Below are 17,025 nucleotides of genomic sequence, written 5' to 3' on the forward strand. Positions count from 1 at the left end.
AGTGGAGTGTTATTTAGTGTTGTGTCATCAAGTGGCTTAGATTTTCAGGGTATAGAGTCATGTGGCATGGAGTGTCATGGCTTAGAGTGTGGTGGCATAGATTGTCATTGTCTAGATTGGAGTGGTGTACACTGGAGTGGTGTTAAGTGGAGCGGTGTGGAGTTGGGTGGTGTGTTGTACAGCGCAGGTGCATGGCATAGAGTGACGTGGAATGTCAGAGAGTGGAGTAGGGCATCATAGAGTGGAGTTTCATGTTGTAGAGTGAAGACACTTGTCGTTTGTGGAGTGGCTTGCCGTAGACTGTTGTAGATATTAGTAGAGTGGTGTATAGTGGAGGGGCATAGAGTGGGGTAGAGTTTTGTAGAGTGAAGTGCATGTTGTATTGGGTGAGACTGGAGTGGCATTGAGTGTCATGGAGTGGCAACCAGTGGTGTAGAGTGGCGTAGCATAGAGTGGAGTACTGTAGTACAGTGCAGTATAGTGCAATAGTGTTGTCAAAGACGAGTGAAGTAAAATGGCATGGAATAGTTTGGAGGGAGTTGCATAGAGCGGCCTAGAGTATATTAGAGTGGCATAAAGTGCAATAGAGTGCAGCAGAGTGGCATAGAGTGGAGGAGTGCAAATTGTTGAAGAGGTGAGTAGATTGTTGTAGAGTGGCGTACAGTGGAGTGACATATTGTAGAGTGGAATGGTGTCTAGTAGAGTGGAGTGGTGTGCCGTTGATTGGAGTGGCATCTTGTAGAGTACAGTGGTATGGAGTGTCATGGAGTGGAGTGTCATGTTGTGGAGTGGAGTAGAGTGCTGTAGAGTGGAGTGATATAGTATGGGGTGGCATGTTGTACAGTGTGTTACAGTGAGGTGGCATACAGTAGAGTGGCATACAGTGGTGTAGAGTGGCATGGCATAGAGTGGAGTACTATAGTACGGTGGACTATAGTGCAGTAGTGTGTCATACATGACAATGAAGTAAAGTGGAATGCAGTGGCATAAAGGGATTTGCGTAGGATGTTGTAGAGTGGAGTAGAGTGTCACAGTGTGGCCTAGAGTGCAGAAGAGTGTAGGAATGTAGAGTTTTGTAGAGTAATATTGCGTGGCATTGAGTGGAGTGCTATATTGTAGAGTAGAGTGATGTGCAGTTGATTGGAGAGGTGTGTCATAGAGGTGAGTGGGTTGCCATAGAGTGGAGTAGTGTGTCATATAGTAGATTGGAGTGGATTGTCATAGATTGGTGTGTCATACAATGTCTTAGAGTGAAGGGGCATAGATTGAAGTGGTGTGGAGTGAAGTGGAATGTCGTAGAGTGGAGTGGAATAGTGTTAAGCGGTATGGAAAAAAAATGTAACTCCAGTACTTGTATAGCGCACGAATCACCCCCGAAGGCGCTGAGGGCGGTGTCATAGAGTGGAGCGGTGTGTGGTGGAATGGAGTGGTGTGTCATACAGTGAAGTTGCATGTCATAGAGTGGAGTTCCATGTCTTAGAGTGAAGTGGCTTGGTGTATCATATAGTAGAGTAGACTGTCATGGAGTGGGACGGTGTTCAGTGGAGTGGCATGTCACACTGCACAGCAGGGTGGAATGATATGTCATACATTGGTGCGTGGTGCACTGTATTTGAGTGGAGGCACATACAATGGAGTGGTATAGATTGCACTTGGATGTCACAGTGGAGTGGTCTACAGTGAAGTGGCTGTCAGTGTGCTAGAGTGGAATGGCATGTTGTAGATTGGAACGGTGCATAGTGCTTTAGAGTAGAGTGCTATGTCGTAGAGCAGAGTGGTGTATGTTAGAGTGGCATGGCATGTTGTCGAGTGGAGTAGAGTGTCGTTGAGTGGGATTGAGTGGAGTGTCATAGTGTAGAGTTGACTGTCGTAAAGTAGAGTGACATGTTGTGTGGTGGAATGAGGTGTGATAGCGTGGAGTGTGATATTGTACAGTGCAGTGGAGTGACTTGCTGTGTTGTGTTGTACAGTGTATTTTAAATACACTTAGTGAGAAAATGGCTGAGCCTGTGTAGATGAGATTTGGCACAAATATAGAATACAGGATGGAAAGGGTCATTTTTGGTGGTAGATCTAAATTGCTTATATAGTGTTATAGTTATAAGGCACAAAATCATAGGTATATATTGGGCCACGATATACTGCCATAACTTCATATTATATCACAGTACATCATATTGACAAAACAGTAACTGATTGTGCAATGAAAGTTGTTACAAATTTAAAAGCTAAAAAGCTGAAAGCATTTCTGATTTTCCTAAAGTGCCTCAATCCTTATAAGCTACTAGTACACTTTATTTCCACTTAAAACCCACAACCCAGTGTAGGCTAAACAACATTGACATCTTAACATTTTGTAAGGGCTTTCATTACCCAATATTATACTGCATTGTCATTGGCATATGCCAATGTATTCTGACATTTTATCTCTAATTACAATAAAACTACTTAACTTATTTTCTTGAAATAGCACAATGGATACTTTCCACACCATAATCTATATTCCTGCCAAATTTCATGTAAAACTGTACAGCCTTTTGGCAGTTACGTCCCTGTAATAAGTCTATATCAAATTAATTGGAAAAACTTGTTTTGTGACCCTCCTATTTTCTTTGAACCCTTTTAAACAATCACCCCACAAATTGGCATCATCTGTAATGTAGAAATTGGAATAGGTCTGCAAAGTTTTGTGGCGATTCATCAAACAGGGGTGTCATTATTAACTATAAAAAATCCAAGGAATTCCTATTTCTCAGAATCCTAACTTTAACTATAAGGAGGCTGCTGTCACTCTGTAATATATATACATTTAAAGCTTGTGGTAATTAGTTAAGGAGGTGTAAAGAAAAAATATGTTTTTCCACCAATGCATTTTCCATAGCCCCTTTATTCAAATATAGTTTAAAAAAATGGCTAAACAGATTTAACTGAAATTTGGCAGGAATATAGATTTGGGGGTTGGAAGGGTTTATTTTGTTATTTGACCTAAATTAGTTCAGAGGTTTTTAAGTTACAAGGGACAAAAACTTGTTGATCTATTGGCCCGCTGTATACAGCAGTAGTTTTGCTGAATACCGCCGTACATGGTGATGACAAAACACAATATTATTGGCTAACGACATGCCTTGCAGAATAAAAAGGAAGCAATATGGTTTACACCACACTTTGTATGTGTTCTGGCACTCAACGCGAAATATAGCTTGTTACTGTTTTTGGAATCTATAGAAGGATATATAGCACATTAGAAAAGTATTTTTATATGTTTTTAAAAAGTTTACGGAGTACCACGGTACTTCCTCAAAGCTATCTAGTAAGTACTGTGATACCTACTGAAATAAAAAAAATTGCATATGATAAAATACACTCCATGCCGCTCTACTCTACAACATGCTGCTACACTCTACAACATGCCACTTCACTCTATGACGCTCTAATCAACTCCACTCCACATCACTCAAGGCCACTCCCCTCTATGACATGCCACTGCACTCTATAACACACCACTCCACTTTACAACATGCCACTCCATTCTGACACTCCACCCTATGACACTCCACTCTATGTCACTTCAGGCCACTCTACTTTACGGTATGCCACTGCACTCTATGACACCCCATGTCACTCTATGAAACCCCACTCTACCACACTCCTTTTAACTCTGCAATATGGCAGTCCACCCTATACCAATCCACTGTATGCTACTCTAATACTCTCTACAACACACCAATCTATTGCATGCCAATCCACTGTACTCTACGACAAGCCACTACACTTTACGCCACTCCACTCTACTACAGTCTACTCAACTCTCCGCCCCTCCACTCTATGACACACTACTTTTCTCCACTGTATGACACTCTCTTCCAATTTACCATATACCACTCCACTCTACAAAACTGTACTTCACTCTAGGCTACTGTACTTTACAACACTCTACTGCACTCTGTGCCACTCTACCTCATTCTACTCTGCTCTACTACATTCTATGGCACTGCCTCTATGCCTTTCCATGACACTTTGCTCCACTCCACTCTATGACACTCTACTATACTATACTGCATTACTCAACTCTATACCACTCCACTCTGTGACACTCCACTCTAAGGCACTGTATGACACAACACTGCATGACGTGGCACTCCATATAACTCCATGACCCTCCACTCTATTCTATTGCACTGTACAACAATCTACTCCACTCTATGTCCTCCACTCCACTCTACGACCCTCCACTGCATGCCACTCTATAACATACCATTCTACTCTATGACATGTCAGCCCACTCTAAAACACTCTACTCTACTCTATGCCCTCCACTCTATGCCACTGCATGAGATACCACTCCACTCTATGACACACCACTCACCTTCATGATACGCCACTCCACTTTATGACATACCATTTTACTCTGAAATACTCAACTCCTTTCTATGACATGCCACTGCAATCTACAACATGGTACTCCAATCTACGCCACTGCAATCTATGCCCCTTCACTCTAACACATTCCATGACATGCTACTCAATGACACACCACTCTACTCTACTCGCGGAAGCCAGAGTGGTTTTACCTGCTGCTACCATAATTGTTTTTAAAAACTTGCTGCTATTGTTTTTATAATTGATTTTAAATGTGTTTGTCTATTGTATCTGGGGGAGCTGTGTTTAATGCTCAGGGGTAGTGGGGCACCCTTTTCCCTATCAGCACATGCCCTTAGATGCCAGGTCAGCACTCTAGTTTCTGAACCGGACGCAAGGCTGATGCCCATAAAGGCGCCAGAGGACGCGACCCCGCAGCGGTTATTAGAGGCAGAACCCTCGCGGAAGCCAGAGTGGTTTTACCTGCTGCTACGATAATTTTTTTAAGAAACTTGCTGCTATTAGTTTTAAAATTGATTTTAAACGTGTTTGTCTGTTGTATCTGGGGGAAATGTGTTTAATGCTCAGGGGTAGTGGGGCACTCCTTTTCCCTATCAGCACACACACTTAGACGCCAGGAAAGCGCTCTAGTTTCTGAACCCAACGCACGACTGATGCCCATAAAGGTGCCAGAGGATTTGACCCCACAGCGGTAATTAGAAGCAGAACCCTTGTGGAAGCCAGAGTGCTTTTACCTGTTGCTACAATCATCACTTTCAGTTCCATTTATCCATGTTTGTACACATAGTTTACAGAAGTGTGTTTATACATGATGAGATCTAGTTCTGCTATACGTAATAAAAAGGATATTACATTCTTTTAAATTTGGATCTATATGTATGTGGAATGCAGATATATAGATATGAGTATAATGGATCAATTGTTATAGCAGATTCATATCTGCTTAATTGCCATCTCTTCGTCTTTCCGGGCACTCTGCATTGTGTGAACCTTCAGACGATCATTTTCTTTAAAAAAAAAATTGTTTTAGAGATGGACTTGATGTTCATCTGTCTGGATACTTGGATTGATCTTCCCGACCTAGCGATTGAATTTGGTTTTGATGGGAATGGGTTTTGAAAGCCCTTCTTTTTTGGAATTATCTGGGCATATTTCCTGAAGATATTTCTTTGCTAATGTAGACAACGCGGGTTACATGGCATTCGCTTTGCCTTTGGCCCTTCTAGACCAAGGACTCACTTACCTTTTGGGGGTTAAATACTATTTTCTGACATTTGGGGCTTTGGTTTTCTGTGTGTGTGGAGTTGTTTCTAATTTACATTGTCTGTGGTCATGGCCACAGTTTGTATTGATAGCCATGCTCTTTTTTATTTAATTCCTATGCAGGTCTGGTCTGTGGTCAATTTCGACTAGCTGGTTCTCTTTGAGAGCTTTGGTAGGATCAGTTTGCCTACCCTTCTCCGGATGGGTATAGCTAAGGTATTAAATTCAAAGGTTAAGGAGTCTGTTGCCAGATGTCTCTATCAGATGAACAAGTTACTTACCTTCGGCAAAGTATAATCTGGTCGAGGCACAGTCTAGTTGCAGATTCCTTAGTGCCCCGCCTATCCTCCCCACTCTGCGAACAATCTGTACTATAAGGGTTATACCCTTTTCTGCACTGGTTGTATATATCAGTGATTACTATTTCACATAATTGTGTAATTCAACGAACCCTTTGGCCTTACTTCATATATCTTGACTTGGTATTGCCATTCTATTAATTTCCATTTGTTTTGTCATGATTTTGGGTCTTTCCTTATGGGCCTTATCTATGTGTTATCATAACATTTATTTCCATTTTCTAATAATGTTTTAAAGATACTTTTATAATGTTTTGGCACACTGTTTCCACAGCCATTTTCTAAAGTGGATTCATGTTTTAGCGTGAAAGGTTTCACAGAAGAAACTGGCGTCCTGAGGGGACTTACATGCTATGCTATTCTATGCTATGCTATGGGCACTTATAATGCGCACAGATGCTCCAGCGAAGGAGCGTCCCGGCGCACGACGAGGTCGAACACAGCACCGCCAATGCAGAGAGTTAAAAAAGGGGCACAGCTACAGGACAACATTAAAATAAGAAAGTTTTAATAGCCTTACGAAACAGCAAAAGGTCCTCCAACAAACGGATCTCTACAGGGAGAGAGTTCCAAATAGCCGCGGCTCTCACTCGAAAAGATCGGCCCCCAGCTCGGCTAAGCTTAAACCGGGGGACCACAGTGAGAGCTTGGCCAAAGGATCTAAGAGAGCGGGTCGGAGTATAAACGGACAAGAGGTTGGTAAGGATCTGGGGAGCAGAACCTTTCAAGATTTTAAAGGCCAGACATAAGACCTTAAAATGAATTCTCATATTGACCGGCAGCCAGTGCAAGGATCGTAGAGTGTTAGAAACAGAGAAAAACCTGGGCAGGCCAACTACCGCTCTGGCGGCAGCGTTTTGAACACGCTGCAGGGGAGTGATTTCTGCTTGGTTGGCCCCCATCAGAAGAGAGCTGGCGTAATCAAGCCGGGAGATGACTGTCGCCTGAATCACCAACTGCCTGGTCGAGGCATCAAAAAATTTGAGGACTGGTCTTAACCCCCGAAGAACTCCAAAACAGCAGGCCGCAGTTCTCTTTGTATGGCCAACAAAGCTGAGAGTGGAATCCAGCCAAACCCCCACTGATGTCATCACGGAGTTTTAAGGCACTGTCCCCTTGCGTGCAGAGCGACTAATGAAAAATGTCCAGATCCAGTCTGATGCCGGGGCAGAATTCAAAATTTAAGGAATCTGTGGCTAGACTGTGTCCCTTCCAGATAATACATTAACCAAAGGTAAGTAACTTGTTCATTATTTCAAGAAGTATAACTCCTTCACACAGATCGTTCTTCTGTGATTGTGTCATTTGCGATGCATTTTGGGTTTCTCTTACTTTATTCTTCAATAATGTTTTTATAATATTAATAAATATCATCAGTAATGATCTGGCAAGTGGCATTTTCTGCGCCATCAGTCATTATTCTGGCAATTTTCTTTTTGTCTTTCTTGAACATTTCCTGATCTTATTTTTAGCTGCCCTTTGCATATTTTTTCAAGATTTCTATTGAGCTTTCCATTTATCTTCCCTTTCTTGGTTATGTAACTTCTGTCTGAAACATTTTGTTTCTCATCTTGAAAGAGTGCTTATAGGCTCATTACCATTCTTAGTAGGTGGTTTATTTCGATGTTGGTTTTAGATATATATCCCTGGAATATTCTAGAAATAAACCATCTTTTCTTCAATCAAGTCCATATCAGCTTTGTGATGTTGCAGATTTTTGGTGTATTTTTGCACTTCTGATATTCTGTCATTCAGAGCACAAATGTTAGTGATTTTAGGTGCTTGTTTCCTGCTAATTAAGTCTTTACATATTTCTTTTAATATTCCCCCTGATAAATCTGGTTCATCCTTTGAGTCACTTTTAATATTGGTGGATGTTTGATGCATCATCTGCATGTTTTTTTTCTTTTATACCTTCTTTTCTCTGCAATCTGTTTTCTATATTTATTGTCAAAATGCGGGACCATGAGTGTATTTATATTTAGTTATTTATTATATACTTTTTTCAATTAAATTAGCAGCAATTTTCTTCAGTTCTGAAGGTTTGCAGCTTGCTAGAGCCACGAGTCTAGCATAATTTGGAGCTTTAGGGTGGCATGTTTTGCATGTTGTGATATTCACAGTTTTTATTGGGAAGCTCAGATGACAAAAGTTGCAAAGAAATTGTAGCTCCCCTTTCTGTATTCTTCTTTGCATTGTGCATAGTGACATCCCATGTTAAAAAACTCTGCTTCCTAGTCACATTTTTTGCAGTACGTTTTGAAGTATAGTCTCTTGTGTTTATTGGAACCATATTTGTTAAGTTGTTTGAGAATTCCCATTATGTCTCCACATAAATAGCCGATATATTTTTCATTGTGATATTTCCAATATGCCATTTTTTGGGTGAAGTCACTTGTTTCGTCATTTGGTTTGTCATTGACATTTGTCATTTTTTTCAAGTCTTGATGTGACTATTTTGTTTTAAGTATACATTTAATGATTTCACTGAGGTAGATCAGTTCCTCAATATCGACTAGTATGGAGTGTGAACAGGGGGATAATGTGTGATTCAATTTCATATTATTAATTGTGTTGTTAGAGCTGGGTGTTATTTGTAGAAAAGACAGCATCTCCTTTCGCCATCCTAACAGAGTTTTGTAAATCCAGGAACTACCCCATTTGCAATTGGGATCATTAGCTTCACCATTTCTCACTATCATACTCACAGCCATGATATATACCTTGTTTGACCTATTTCTCTGGATAACTCCTCAAAGAAATAAGTGGCATATAGAAAGTCACTAGCGGGACTACTCACAGGTAAGGGCCACTACAACTGAGAAGAGGGTAAGAGAGTTAATAGTTATTCCAGCCATACACGCAACCCTCATTTAATTTCTTCACTCTCCCTAGGAGTCTAGCTGCCTTCTCCAGCATTGTTAGCAATACTATAGTGGACTCTACAATGGCACACAGGTCTGCCTTTCTGGGTTTGGGGATCCGAACCTGACTCCTGTTTGATCGGCAAGGGCAGCGGATTCCATGGCCATCACTTTGAATAGTTTGGATAGAACATATAGTCTCAACGTAAGGAAGCGAATGCCTGTCTCAAATCAAGTGATATGCAGCCTTCCTTAGTTCCCGTGCCGAGTGTGCCCAACATGACTTGTTGTAGGCGTCTGATGTTAAGTGCTGTGTTCCTACCAGGTGCAAACCCACATTGATCAGTGTGTATTAGTGCGAGGATAAACTGACAAAGGCAATTGGCCAACAACTTACTCTGGATTTTATAGTCCGTGCTAAGGAGTGATAAAGGTCTGTAGCTTGAAATGAGAAAACCATCCCTCCCAGGCTTTAACAAAGAAACCACTAACGCTTGCAGTGTAGTAATGGGGAGCCCACTTTCTTCCAACGACTCATGATATATGCATTGTAAACGAGGATTCAGCAAGTCAGTATATACCACGTAAAATTCAACCGGTAGGCCATCATTCCCTGGGGTTTTATTATGTGGTAAAGCCTTAATCGCCTGCCGAATTTCTGCCCCTGTTATTGGTCATGTTAATTCATCAGGTTGTTGTTGTGTAAGTTGTGGTAAGCATAATCTAGAAGAAGTGTTCGAAATCAGTGTCAGTAAGTCCAGGCAGTGGACCGTAAAGATGCTCGTAGTAGTCCCTAAACACAGTATTGATATCTAATTGCGTGTTCACCACAAAATCCATACTGTTTCGAATTTCCAATATGGGTGCAGGCAAAGGTGCATTTCGAACCAACTGTGCTAATAATGTCCCTGACCTGTCAGCCTGTGCATGTTATTTCTGTGTGTATAGCTGGTGATCGACAACATGTAGCTCCTCAAGTAGTTCTGCGTATTGAATGTTAGCCTTCCGTAGCTGTGTTAATTGTTCATTTGTCCCTGAAGCCTCCCCTTCCAGCGCAGCCAAGTTACCCTCTAGCTCCGTAAGCCATTCTATTAGAGCGAGTTGAACTCATGTCTTAGTGCTAATTGCCACTCCACTGATGACCATTTTAAAGGCATCCCATTCCATCTGGCGAGTACTAACAGACCCCTTGTTCTCCGGGAAACAATTGGAATTCGTCTACGAGAGGGCATGGTGGAAGACCGGATCTTCCAGCATCGTGGGCTGTAGTTTCCAAGTCGGTATCGGAGTTGGAACCTTGCCCTGCTGTAGAGTTAATTCCACCGGGTTATGGTACAATAGGGTTTTTCCCATATGGAGCACAGAAGTAATATACCCCATCAGGGTACCAGAACATAGGAACCGATCTATACGAGTGTGTAGTCTGTGTGGTGGAGAATAAAATAAATATTCCCTGTTCCCTGGGTGTTTTGCTCGCCATGCATCATGGAGTTCCCATCCCTCCGACCACTCCTTAAGTGCCTCAGCTTGTTTTTTTCTTTTTGTAGCGTGTAATGGGGGTGAGATCTGTCTAAGTCAACATCTAATACAGCATTAAACTTGCCCCCCCTCACCCAAGGATATTTGGCCCAGTCTGTCAAGGCTGCACTCAGTGTAGCTAAATACTCATCCTGGTCAATGTTCGGTGCATATATACAACCCAGAACCACATGAGGAGCCCCGTCCAACAAGCCACGGAGCAACACATATCTGCTGTTGATGTCTATTTTCTGCTCTAGGAGCCTGAAAGGGACATTATTTTGCATCCACACGCCGCCCCCTTGAGAAAGCTGAGTATGTTGTAGCAAACAGTTGCCCCCTCCACTTTTTCTGCAACTTGGCTGCCTCATCAGCATTTAGGTGAGTTTCTTGCAGGTAAGCTATAGCAACCTTTCTTCTATTAAGTTGCGCCAGGACACGGTGTCTTTAATGGATTGAACCCATGCCCCTCACTTTCCAAGTGCAGTAGGTGTATTTATAATGTAATGCCATCGTGGTGCAGAAAGCGTAGTTGCCATGTGACATGTGGAAACTGAATCCCTGTAATCATAAACTGCCTATGAGCCGAGCATGCGTTAACATATAAATTCGCCAATACTAGGTTCCCCCATACACCATCAGAGGACCAAACTTGAAACAGAAGTCCAACGTGGATTCTAAACAATAAATGCCTTATCGCAATCGCCTGGGGGGTGAAGGCCTGAACTGCGACAGCTCGTATAAACAACGCATTGCCCATTTGAGAATGCCCTGGTTACATTAGCACACTTCCCTATACAGCTTAGTTACACTAGACCCACTAAACCTACTACAGCAGTCACCAACAATAGTACATATATTGCATAACCTCTATGTACTTTACCGCTCCCGGACATCCCGGAACACAACATTAGAAGTCTCTGGCAACCTGAGCTGTAATTGAGGGGAACAGCGTTATGCTGGCTACAGAGTCAGAGCGCACTGTGTCTTGATGAGTGCTCAAGGACGCCATAGGGGAGACCCCCTCTTGCCTTCTGGACCCTGACCGGGGCACTTTGTGACATGACAAACCATAGAAGTGAGTCCAAGGCCGGGGGTTTCCACTCCAGGGCCAGTGGAGCTCTGGCCCAAAACCTGGTCAAAGCTTCTCTTTCCTGGCAAACAGGGGAGGCTCCCTTGTGCCTGTAGAACCCTTTCCTGGTCCCCAAGTGACACAGTGGACCAATGAATGGAACCCAGGGCTGCACGCACCAACCCCAAGCCTTACTGGAGCTCTGACCTGGTCAGAGCTTCTGTTTGTGGGCCTGCAGGAAAACCTGTGGGTCCTTTTTCCGGGTGCTTAGAGACATGGCAGTCAAAGGTACAGAGCCCAGGGCTTCCACTCTAGGCCCACTAAATCTCTGACCTAGGGCCTTGTCAGAGCTTTTTATACAAGGCAAGCGGGTGATTCCTTCTCGGACCTTCAGGTCCCTGGCCTGGGTTCTTTAAGAACTGGTAGGGGCCGGGGAACAGAGCGCATGCTGGAGTCTTCCAAGCCAAGCCACAGCATGCTCTCGTCTGTAGCCTGGTCACAGCTTCTTCACACCGGCAAGCAGTTGAGCCCTCCTGGGTACTTTGCAAATCTGTGCACAGAAAAAAGGTCCTCACCCTTGGCCTGCCAAACCACTAACCATTTGTGTAATCCATGCACACTGAGTGACAGAGGATGACATTTGAGAGAATGTTTCCAGGCTCCTGTAGCCTTGACTTAGCTTGGAGCTTCAAATGATTCCTCACTGGGACTTCCAGGGCAGCTTGGAATTCTGAAAACTGAGTTACATTAACCCCTTAACTGCTGGGCCTCCCCCTCTCAGTGCTGATTACTTTCTTCACTTTTTGAGGCAGTTCGCACCTACGGCTCCATAACTTTTTTCCACGTAAGGTATGCATGCCAAAGTTATGTCCTTTTTTCAGAATCATGGGGATTTTAAAGGTACCTAGGGTTTGGTGATTCCCCTGGAGAGGACTGAAATAGTATGGCTAGATTTTGAGTTTTTTCCCTAAAAATGTAATCAACGAATGGTTTGATGTGCTAAAGCTTTCAGCAACATGCAGATTTAAATAAAAGAACATTATTTTACCTCATTACTAGCATTTTTCAAAGAAGTACTTCATTTTTTCTATTTTTTGTGCTCTCAAACTGTTTCCATTTTGTGATGGAAACCAGTGTAAAATCCTGGGGTGTTCCAGGAGATCTATAGATTTCAGTAAAGTAGACATATTCCAAATTCAGCAAGGAGTCATACCTGTAGATCCCTCAAGGTTTTCCCACAGAAACTAACTGTTGAAATAAAGAAATATTGAAAATGTATAGAAATAAATGGCCACGTGTGACAAAGTATTCATCTGTACCACTTTGTCACAATGGCCAACCTACGGTTGCGGATGCGTGGAGTCTGTGTGAGGGTGAGGTGGGTGTGGTGGAGTTTTCTGTATGGTCATTGAAAGTTCAGGCAGTGGTTCATGTATGCAGGTCCCTGGTTGTGAAGGGCTGTGTAGGCATTGGTTAGTAGCTTGAACTGTCATCTCTTCTGGATGGCAAGCCAGTGGACGGCTCTCAGGAGCTAGGTGATGTGTGTCCTTTTAGGAAGGTTGAGGATCAGACTGGCAGCTGTGTTCTGTATCTGCTGGACTCTTCTGAAGAGTTCGCTGGCGGTGCATTCAGCCTGGTCAATACGGCTGTTGATGAAGGCATGCGTCACTGTTTGTCTGGTGTTGATCGGAAGGTATGTCAAGATTCTGTGGAGCATGCAGAGAGTGTGGAAGCAGGCTGAAGAGATGGCCTTGGCCTGTTGTCTCATGGAGAATTAGTTGTACAAGATGATACTGAGGTTCCGAGAGTGGTCTTTCACTGTGGTGGGGCGGGTCTACTTTCCCATGGCCACTAGGAGTTGTTCCAGGGGTGAGGGAGGAGTGGGGGGTGGCTGTTCAAAATCAGCGCTTCGGTTTTGTTACGGTTTTTTCCTAGCAAACTTGCACTTTTTTGAAAACTAGAGATTAGGGGTAATCCTTGGTTTGGTGACTTGCATAGTTCTCACCAGGTCTTTTTACACAGAATCCCTTGCAAACCTCAAAACCTTCTTGAATCTGTGGGGAGGCGCAAACCTCTTTCCACAAGTCTCCCTATACACATGGTATCTCACTTGGGTGGGTAGGCCTAGTGCCCACGTCGGGTAATGTCATAAAATGCAACATGAATGCATCAAATGTTTCCACTCAAATCGGACCCGGTTTTGCAAAGCAGGTGGCAGTGGATTTTGGGCCCTCGCTCAGAGGGCACCTAGAGAAATCTAGTGAGCCTGCACATTTTTTAAAACTATACAGCTAGGGGAGTCCGGGGACAAATGACTTGCTTAGCTTTCACTAGGTAATTTACATAGAAGCCCTTGCAAACATTAAACTTTGGTAAAACACACCCATTTTTGCTCACATTACTGTGACTCAAATTTCCTAACAACCTGATTTCCCACATGCCTCCAGATAAGAACGGTACCCCATTCATGTGGGTGGCCCACGAAACCAAGACACAAAGGTTCTTCAGTACTAATTTGATAGACAAGCAATAGGGGTAGCTGCGGTATTTGAGGCTGTGCTGTCATGCCACCCATGCAAACCTACAACCCACAAACATTTTTGAAAACTAGGCAACCAAGGGGTTCCAGGGTGATATGCATCCCATGAGGTTTTCTTAACCACAATGCTCTGCAAATCTAAAGTTTGCCTGAAATCACGCATTTTCGCTACATGTTTGTTATGGGAATTTCCAGAATCCACCAAATTCCTATCACCCACAATTGCTCCACTTGTGCAGATACATGCTGTGCCATTTATGCCTAGTGCCCGCAACAGAACCAGCTCAAACCAAGGTGAATGCCAGTCCTTGCGAGGGGCCTCCAATTTGCCCGGTTTGACATGTTCTTATTGCAGGCACCAGCCCCAACCATGCAAGTAGAGCAGTGTTTTTATTGGCAAAAGTGGGGCAATGCTGAATGGTAGATTTTTGGGATTCCTGCAGATTCTGGAAGTTTCCTGATATGGAAGGATTATAGCTAGAGGAAGGATATCAACTAGAACTATAAATAAGAATACCTCTCTATGTGTAAGATATATAAAAAATCTCTTCAAAAGGCATCCTATAACGACAAAGTGTACACATGAAGAAAAATGATAGCATGATACATTTAATTATTTATTTTTTGTATAAAGTTCATATTTCCTTTGTCGTTACAAAAGTTAATTCAAATTGATCATTTCAAAAAATAGATTTCAACAGTCGGCATACATGTATACAAATCCACATGATAGACGAAGCGTTGATTCAGGCAGTGCGGCAGATGTATTCTGGAAGTTTCCATCAGAGAAATTTAAGGGATATGCATGATTTCCGACACAGTTTGAGGTTTGCAAGGCATCAGAAAGACTACTACTATATACACCCTCTACAGGGCCACTAATACACACATTTGCTGATGAGTTAAACAGCCATGAAGTGCCAGTTTTAGAGAGAGTGTGCCTATAGCAAAATGCCTGTACATTTTCCACAGCCTCACATATATTGTTATGCAGGTGTAGTTTATGGTTGATGACATAGAAACCTTAGAAAGCAAAGTTGATGACCATGTTTTGCTCTAGTGTCGGTAAGGGATATTTGTGAAATCCGCATGCCTGACTAAAACAGGAGAGTCAAGGAAGCTGGTCAGGGCAATCATTGTGTAGTCTTAGATTCATAAATTTAAAGTTCTTTTACTCATTTATCAAAGGTCGGACACTGAGGTCACTTCTGTTTCCCTTAAATCAAATACAATTTCTTGCACTTGAAAACAGCATCATCTGGTAGGGATTATAGCTTCCGCAGGAATGCAGTGTATTCTTGGCTAATGGAGCACATTTTTAGAAGAAATTTTAATTTTGAAGTGCTGAATTACAAAATTGTGATAAAACTCAATATAACAATGATGTAATATACGTGTTTTATCATTTAAAAGTGGCATTATGTAATGGCTGGCTCCTTATTTTACAGATCATCCTATTAGATGAAGCCACGGCATCCATTGATTCAGAAACAGACCACCTGATCCAATTAACAATTCGAGAGGCGTTCAAGGACTGCACAGTGTTAACCATAGCTCATCGGATAAACACTGTTCTGGAGTGTGACCGTGTCCTGGTGATGGACGACGGAGAGGTCAGCTGTAGATAAAACATTAAACATGTTATCCTTTCTGTTAATGGGGGTGGGTTGAGCAGAAAACAACACGTTGGGGGAATGGATCTGTTCTGACAATATTTGTAACGTCCTCTCACATTCTTATCTTTCATGAGTGCTAGTGGTATTTGGTGAATTTTGAAAAAAATGGCAGAAATAATCTTTCTAAACTCAACTAAGTTAGTGTTTGAAGCAAGCGAGCCGGAACACCCTTACGAGGTAGTATGTGGGGTTCTACACTAGCAACACGTTTTACAAAATATGGAAATTGGCCAAAAAAGCCACATGTTTTACTGGTCGTCGTTGATGGCTAGCTCATGAACTAGCCAATACTTTATGGTCTGCTGAACAAGATTAACCTGTTCCCAGGACGCTTTGATGTTTATGTTTCAATGGAAATGTTGTAAACATTTGTGTAAATGGCACATTTACTGCACTCTTTCCAATACAAATTGCTCAACAACCTACCCATTTTAAATCCAGTTGGTATAATGTGTGAGTGCAATTAAACATGGGCCTCTATCTTTTAAAAATGTTAAACTGTTTCAACTCTTCACTAGTCCACCGCTCCTTTCATTTTCCCGATCCTGCTTCCCCTAACTAGATTTCCATCATAGAATATCTCTCTGCAGTTTATGTCATATGGTGATGCACATATCTTGCAGGCTCAAATAACAAAACATTTAGGTTACACCAAGTTTAAAGTATCAGGCCTCAGACTACAGTACCGATGATGAATTCATTAGAAACAGCCGAGATGCCTTCAAAAAGTCATAAAATGATAGACATTGTGGCATGCAGCAGTCAGAAATAACATCTGTAGTCGTCAGCATGACTTATCACTATACTATACACTTTGGCCCCGATTCACAAAGTTAACTTAGACGTTTAGTCTAAATTTAGCGCAACTTTAGGAATTCACAAAGGGCATTTACGAATATGGGGCACAACAGTCGTGTCATAGGACAGATTCACTGCAATGAGAAGCTGCAGTGTGAAGATTCTGCCCAAGTGTGCAGACTCACCATTGACTGTAATGGCTCTTTGTGAATCAGGCCCACTATCTTTATGTCTGAACTCGGGGCAGAGATCCTGCCGAGTGTGGACATAACAATAGTTCAAGTTCAAAAGACCTTTATTCGAATTTCATAAAATTCATAAAAGTCCCGCAGATAAAAACAGCAATTCATTAAAAATATACATGCATACAAAAAAAAAAGTGTTATAATTTAAAAATATTTCATGATATAGGGTTCCATACAATTACAATATAGTGCAATGATATAGGATTCCATACAATTACAATATAGTGCAATAAGCTCCAGTAGGACTAGTTTCTATTTTCAGGGATTTTCCATCATTTTACGCACTCGTGTAGCCAGTCTTAAAAAAGTGC

General features: G+C 42.3%; 1 protein-coding gene across 1 annotated transcript in view; it reads left to right on the top strand.

The window, feature by feature from the left end:
- The window catches only part of LOC147677796 (ATP-binding cassette sub-family C member 12-like), a 1,047,046-nt gene that overhangs the window by 975,162 nt on the left and 54,859 nt on the right, over positions 1 to 17,025 (top strand). The window contains exon 30 of the mRNA XM_086945450.1: positions 15,444 to 15,608. Coding sequence (XP_086801576.1) covers positions 15,444 to 15,608 — 165 coding nt within the window. The remainder of the gene's footprint in view (positions 1 to 15,443; positions 15,609 to 17,025) is intronic.

Source organism: Lissotriton vulgaris, chromosome 12 (genome assembly GCF_964263255.1).
Source record: "Lissotriton vulgaris chromosome 12, aLisVul1.2, whole genome shotgun sequence".
NCBI lineage: Eukaryota > Metazoa > Chordata > Amphibia > Caudata > Salamandridae > Lissotriton > Lissotriton vulgaris.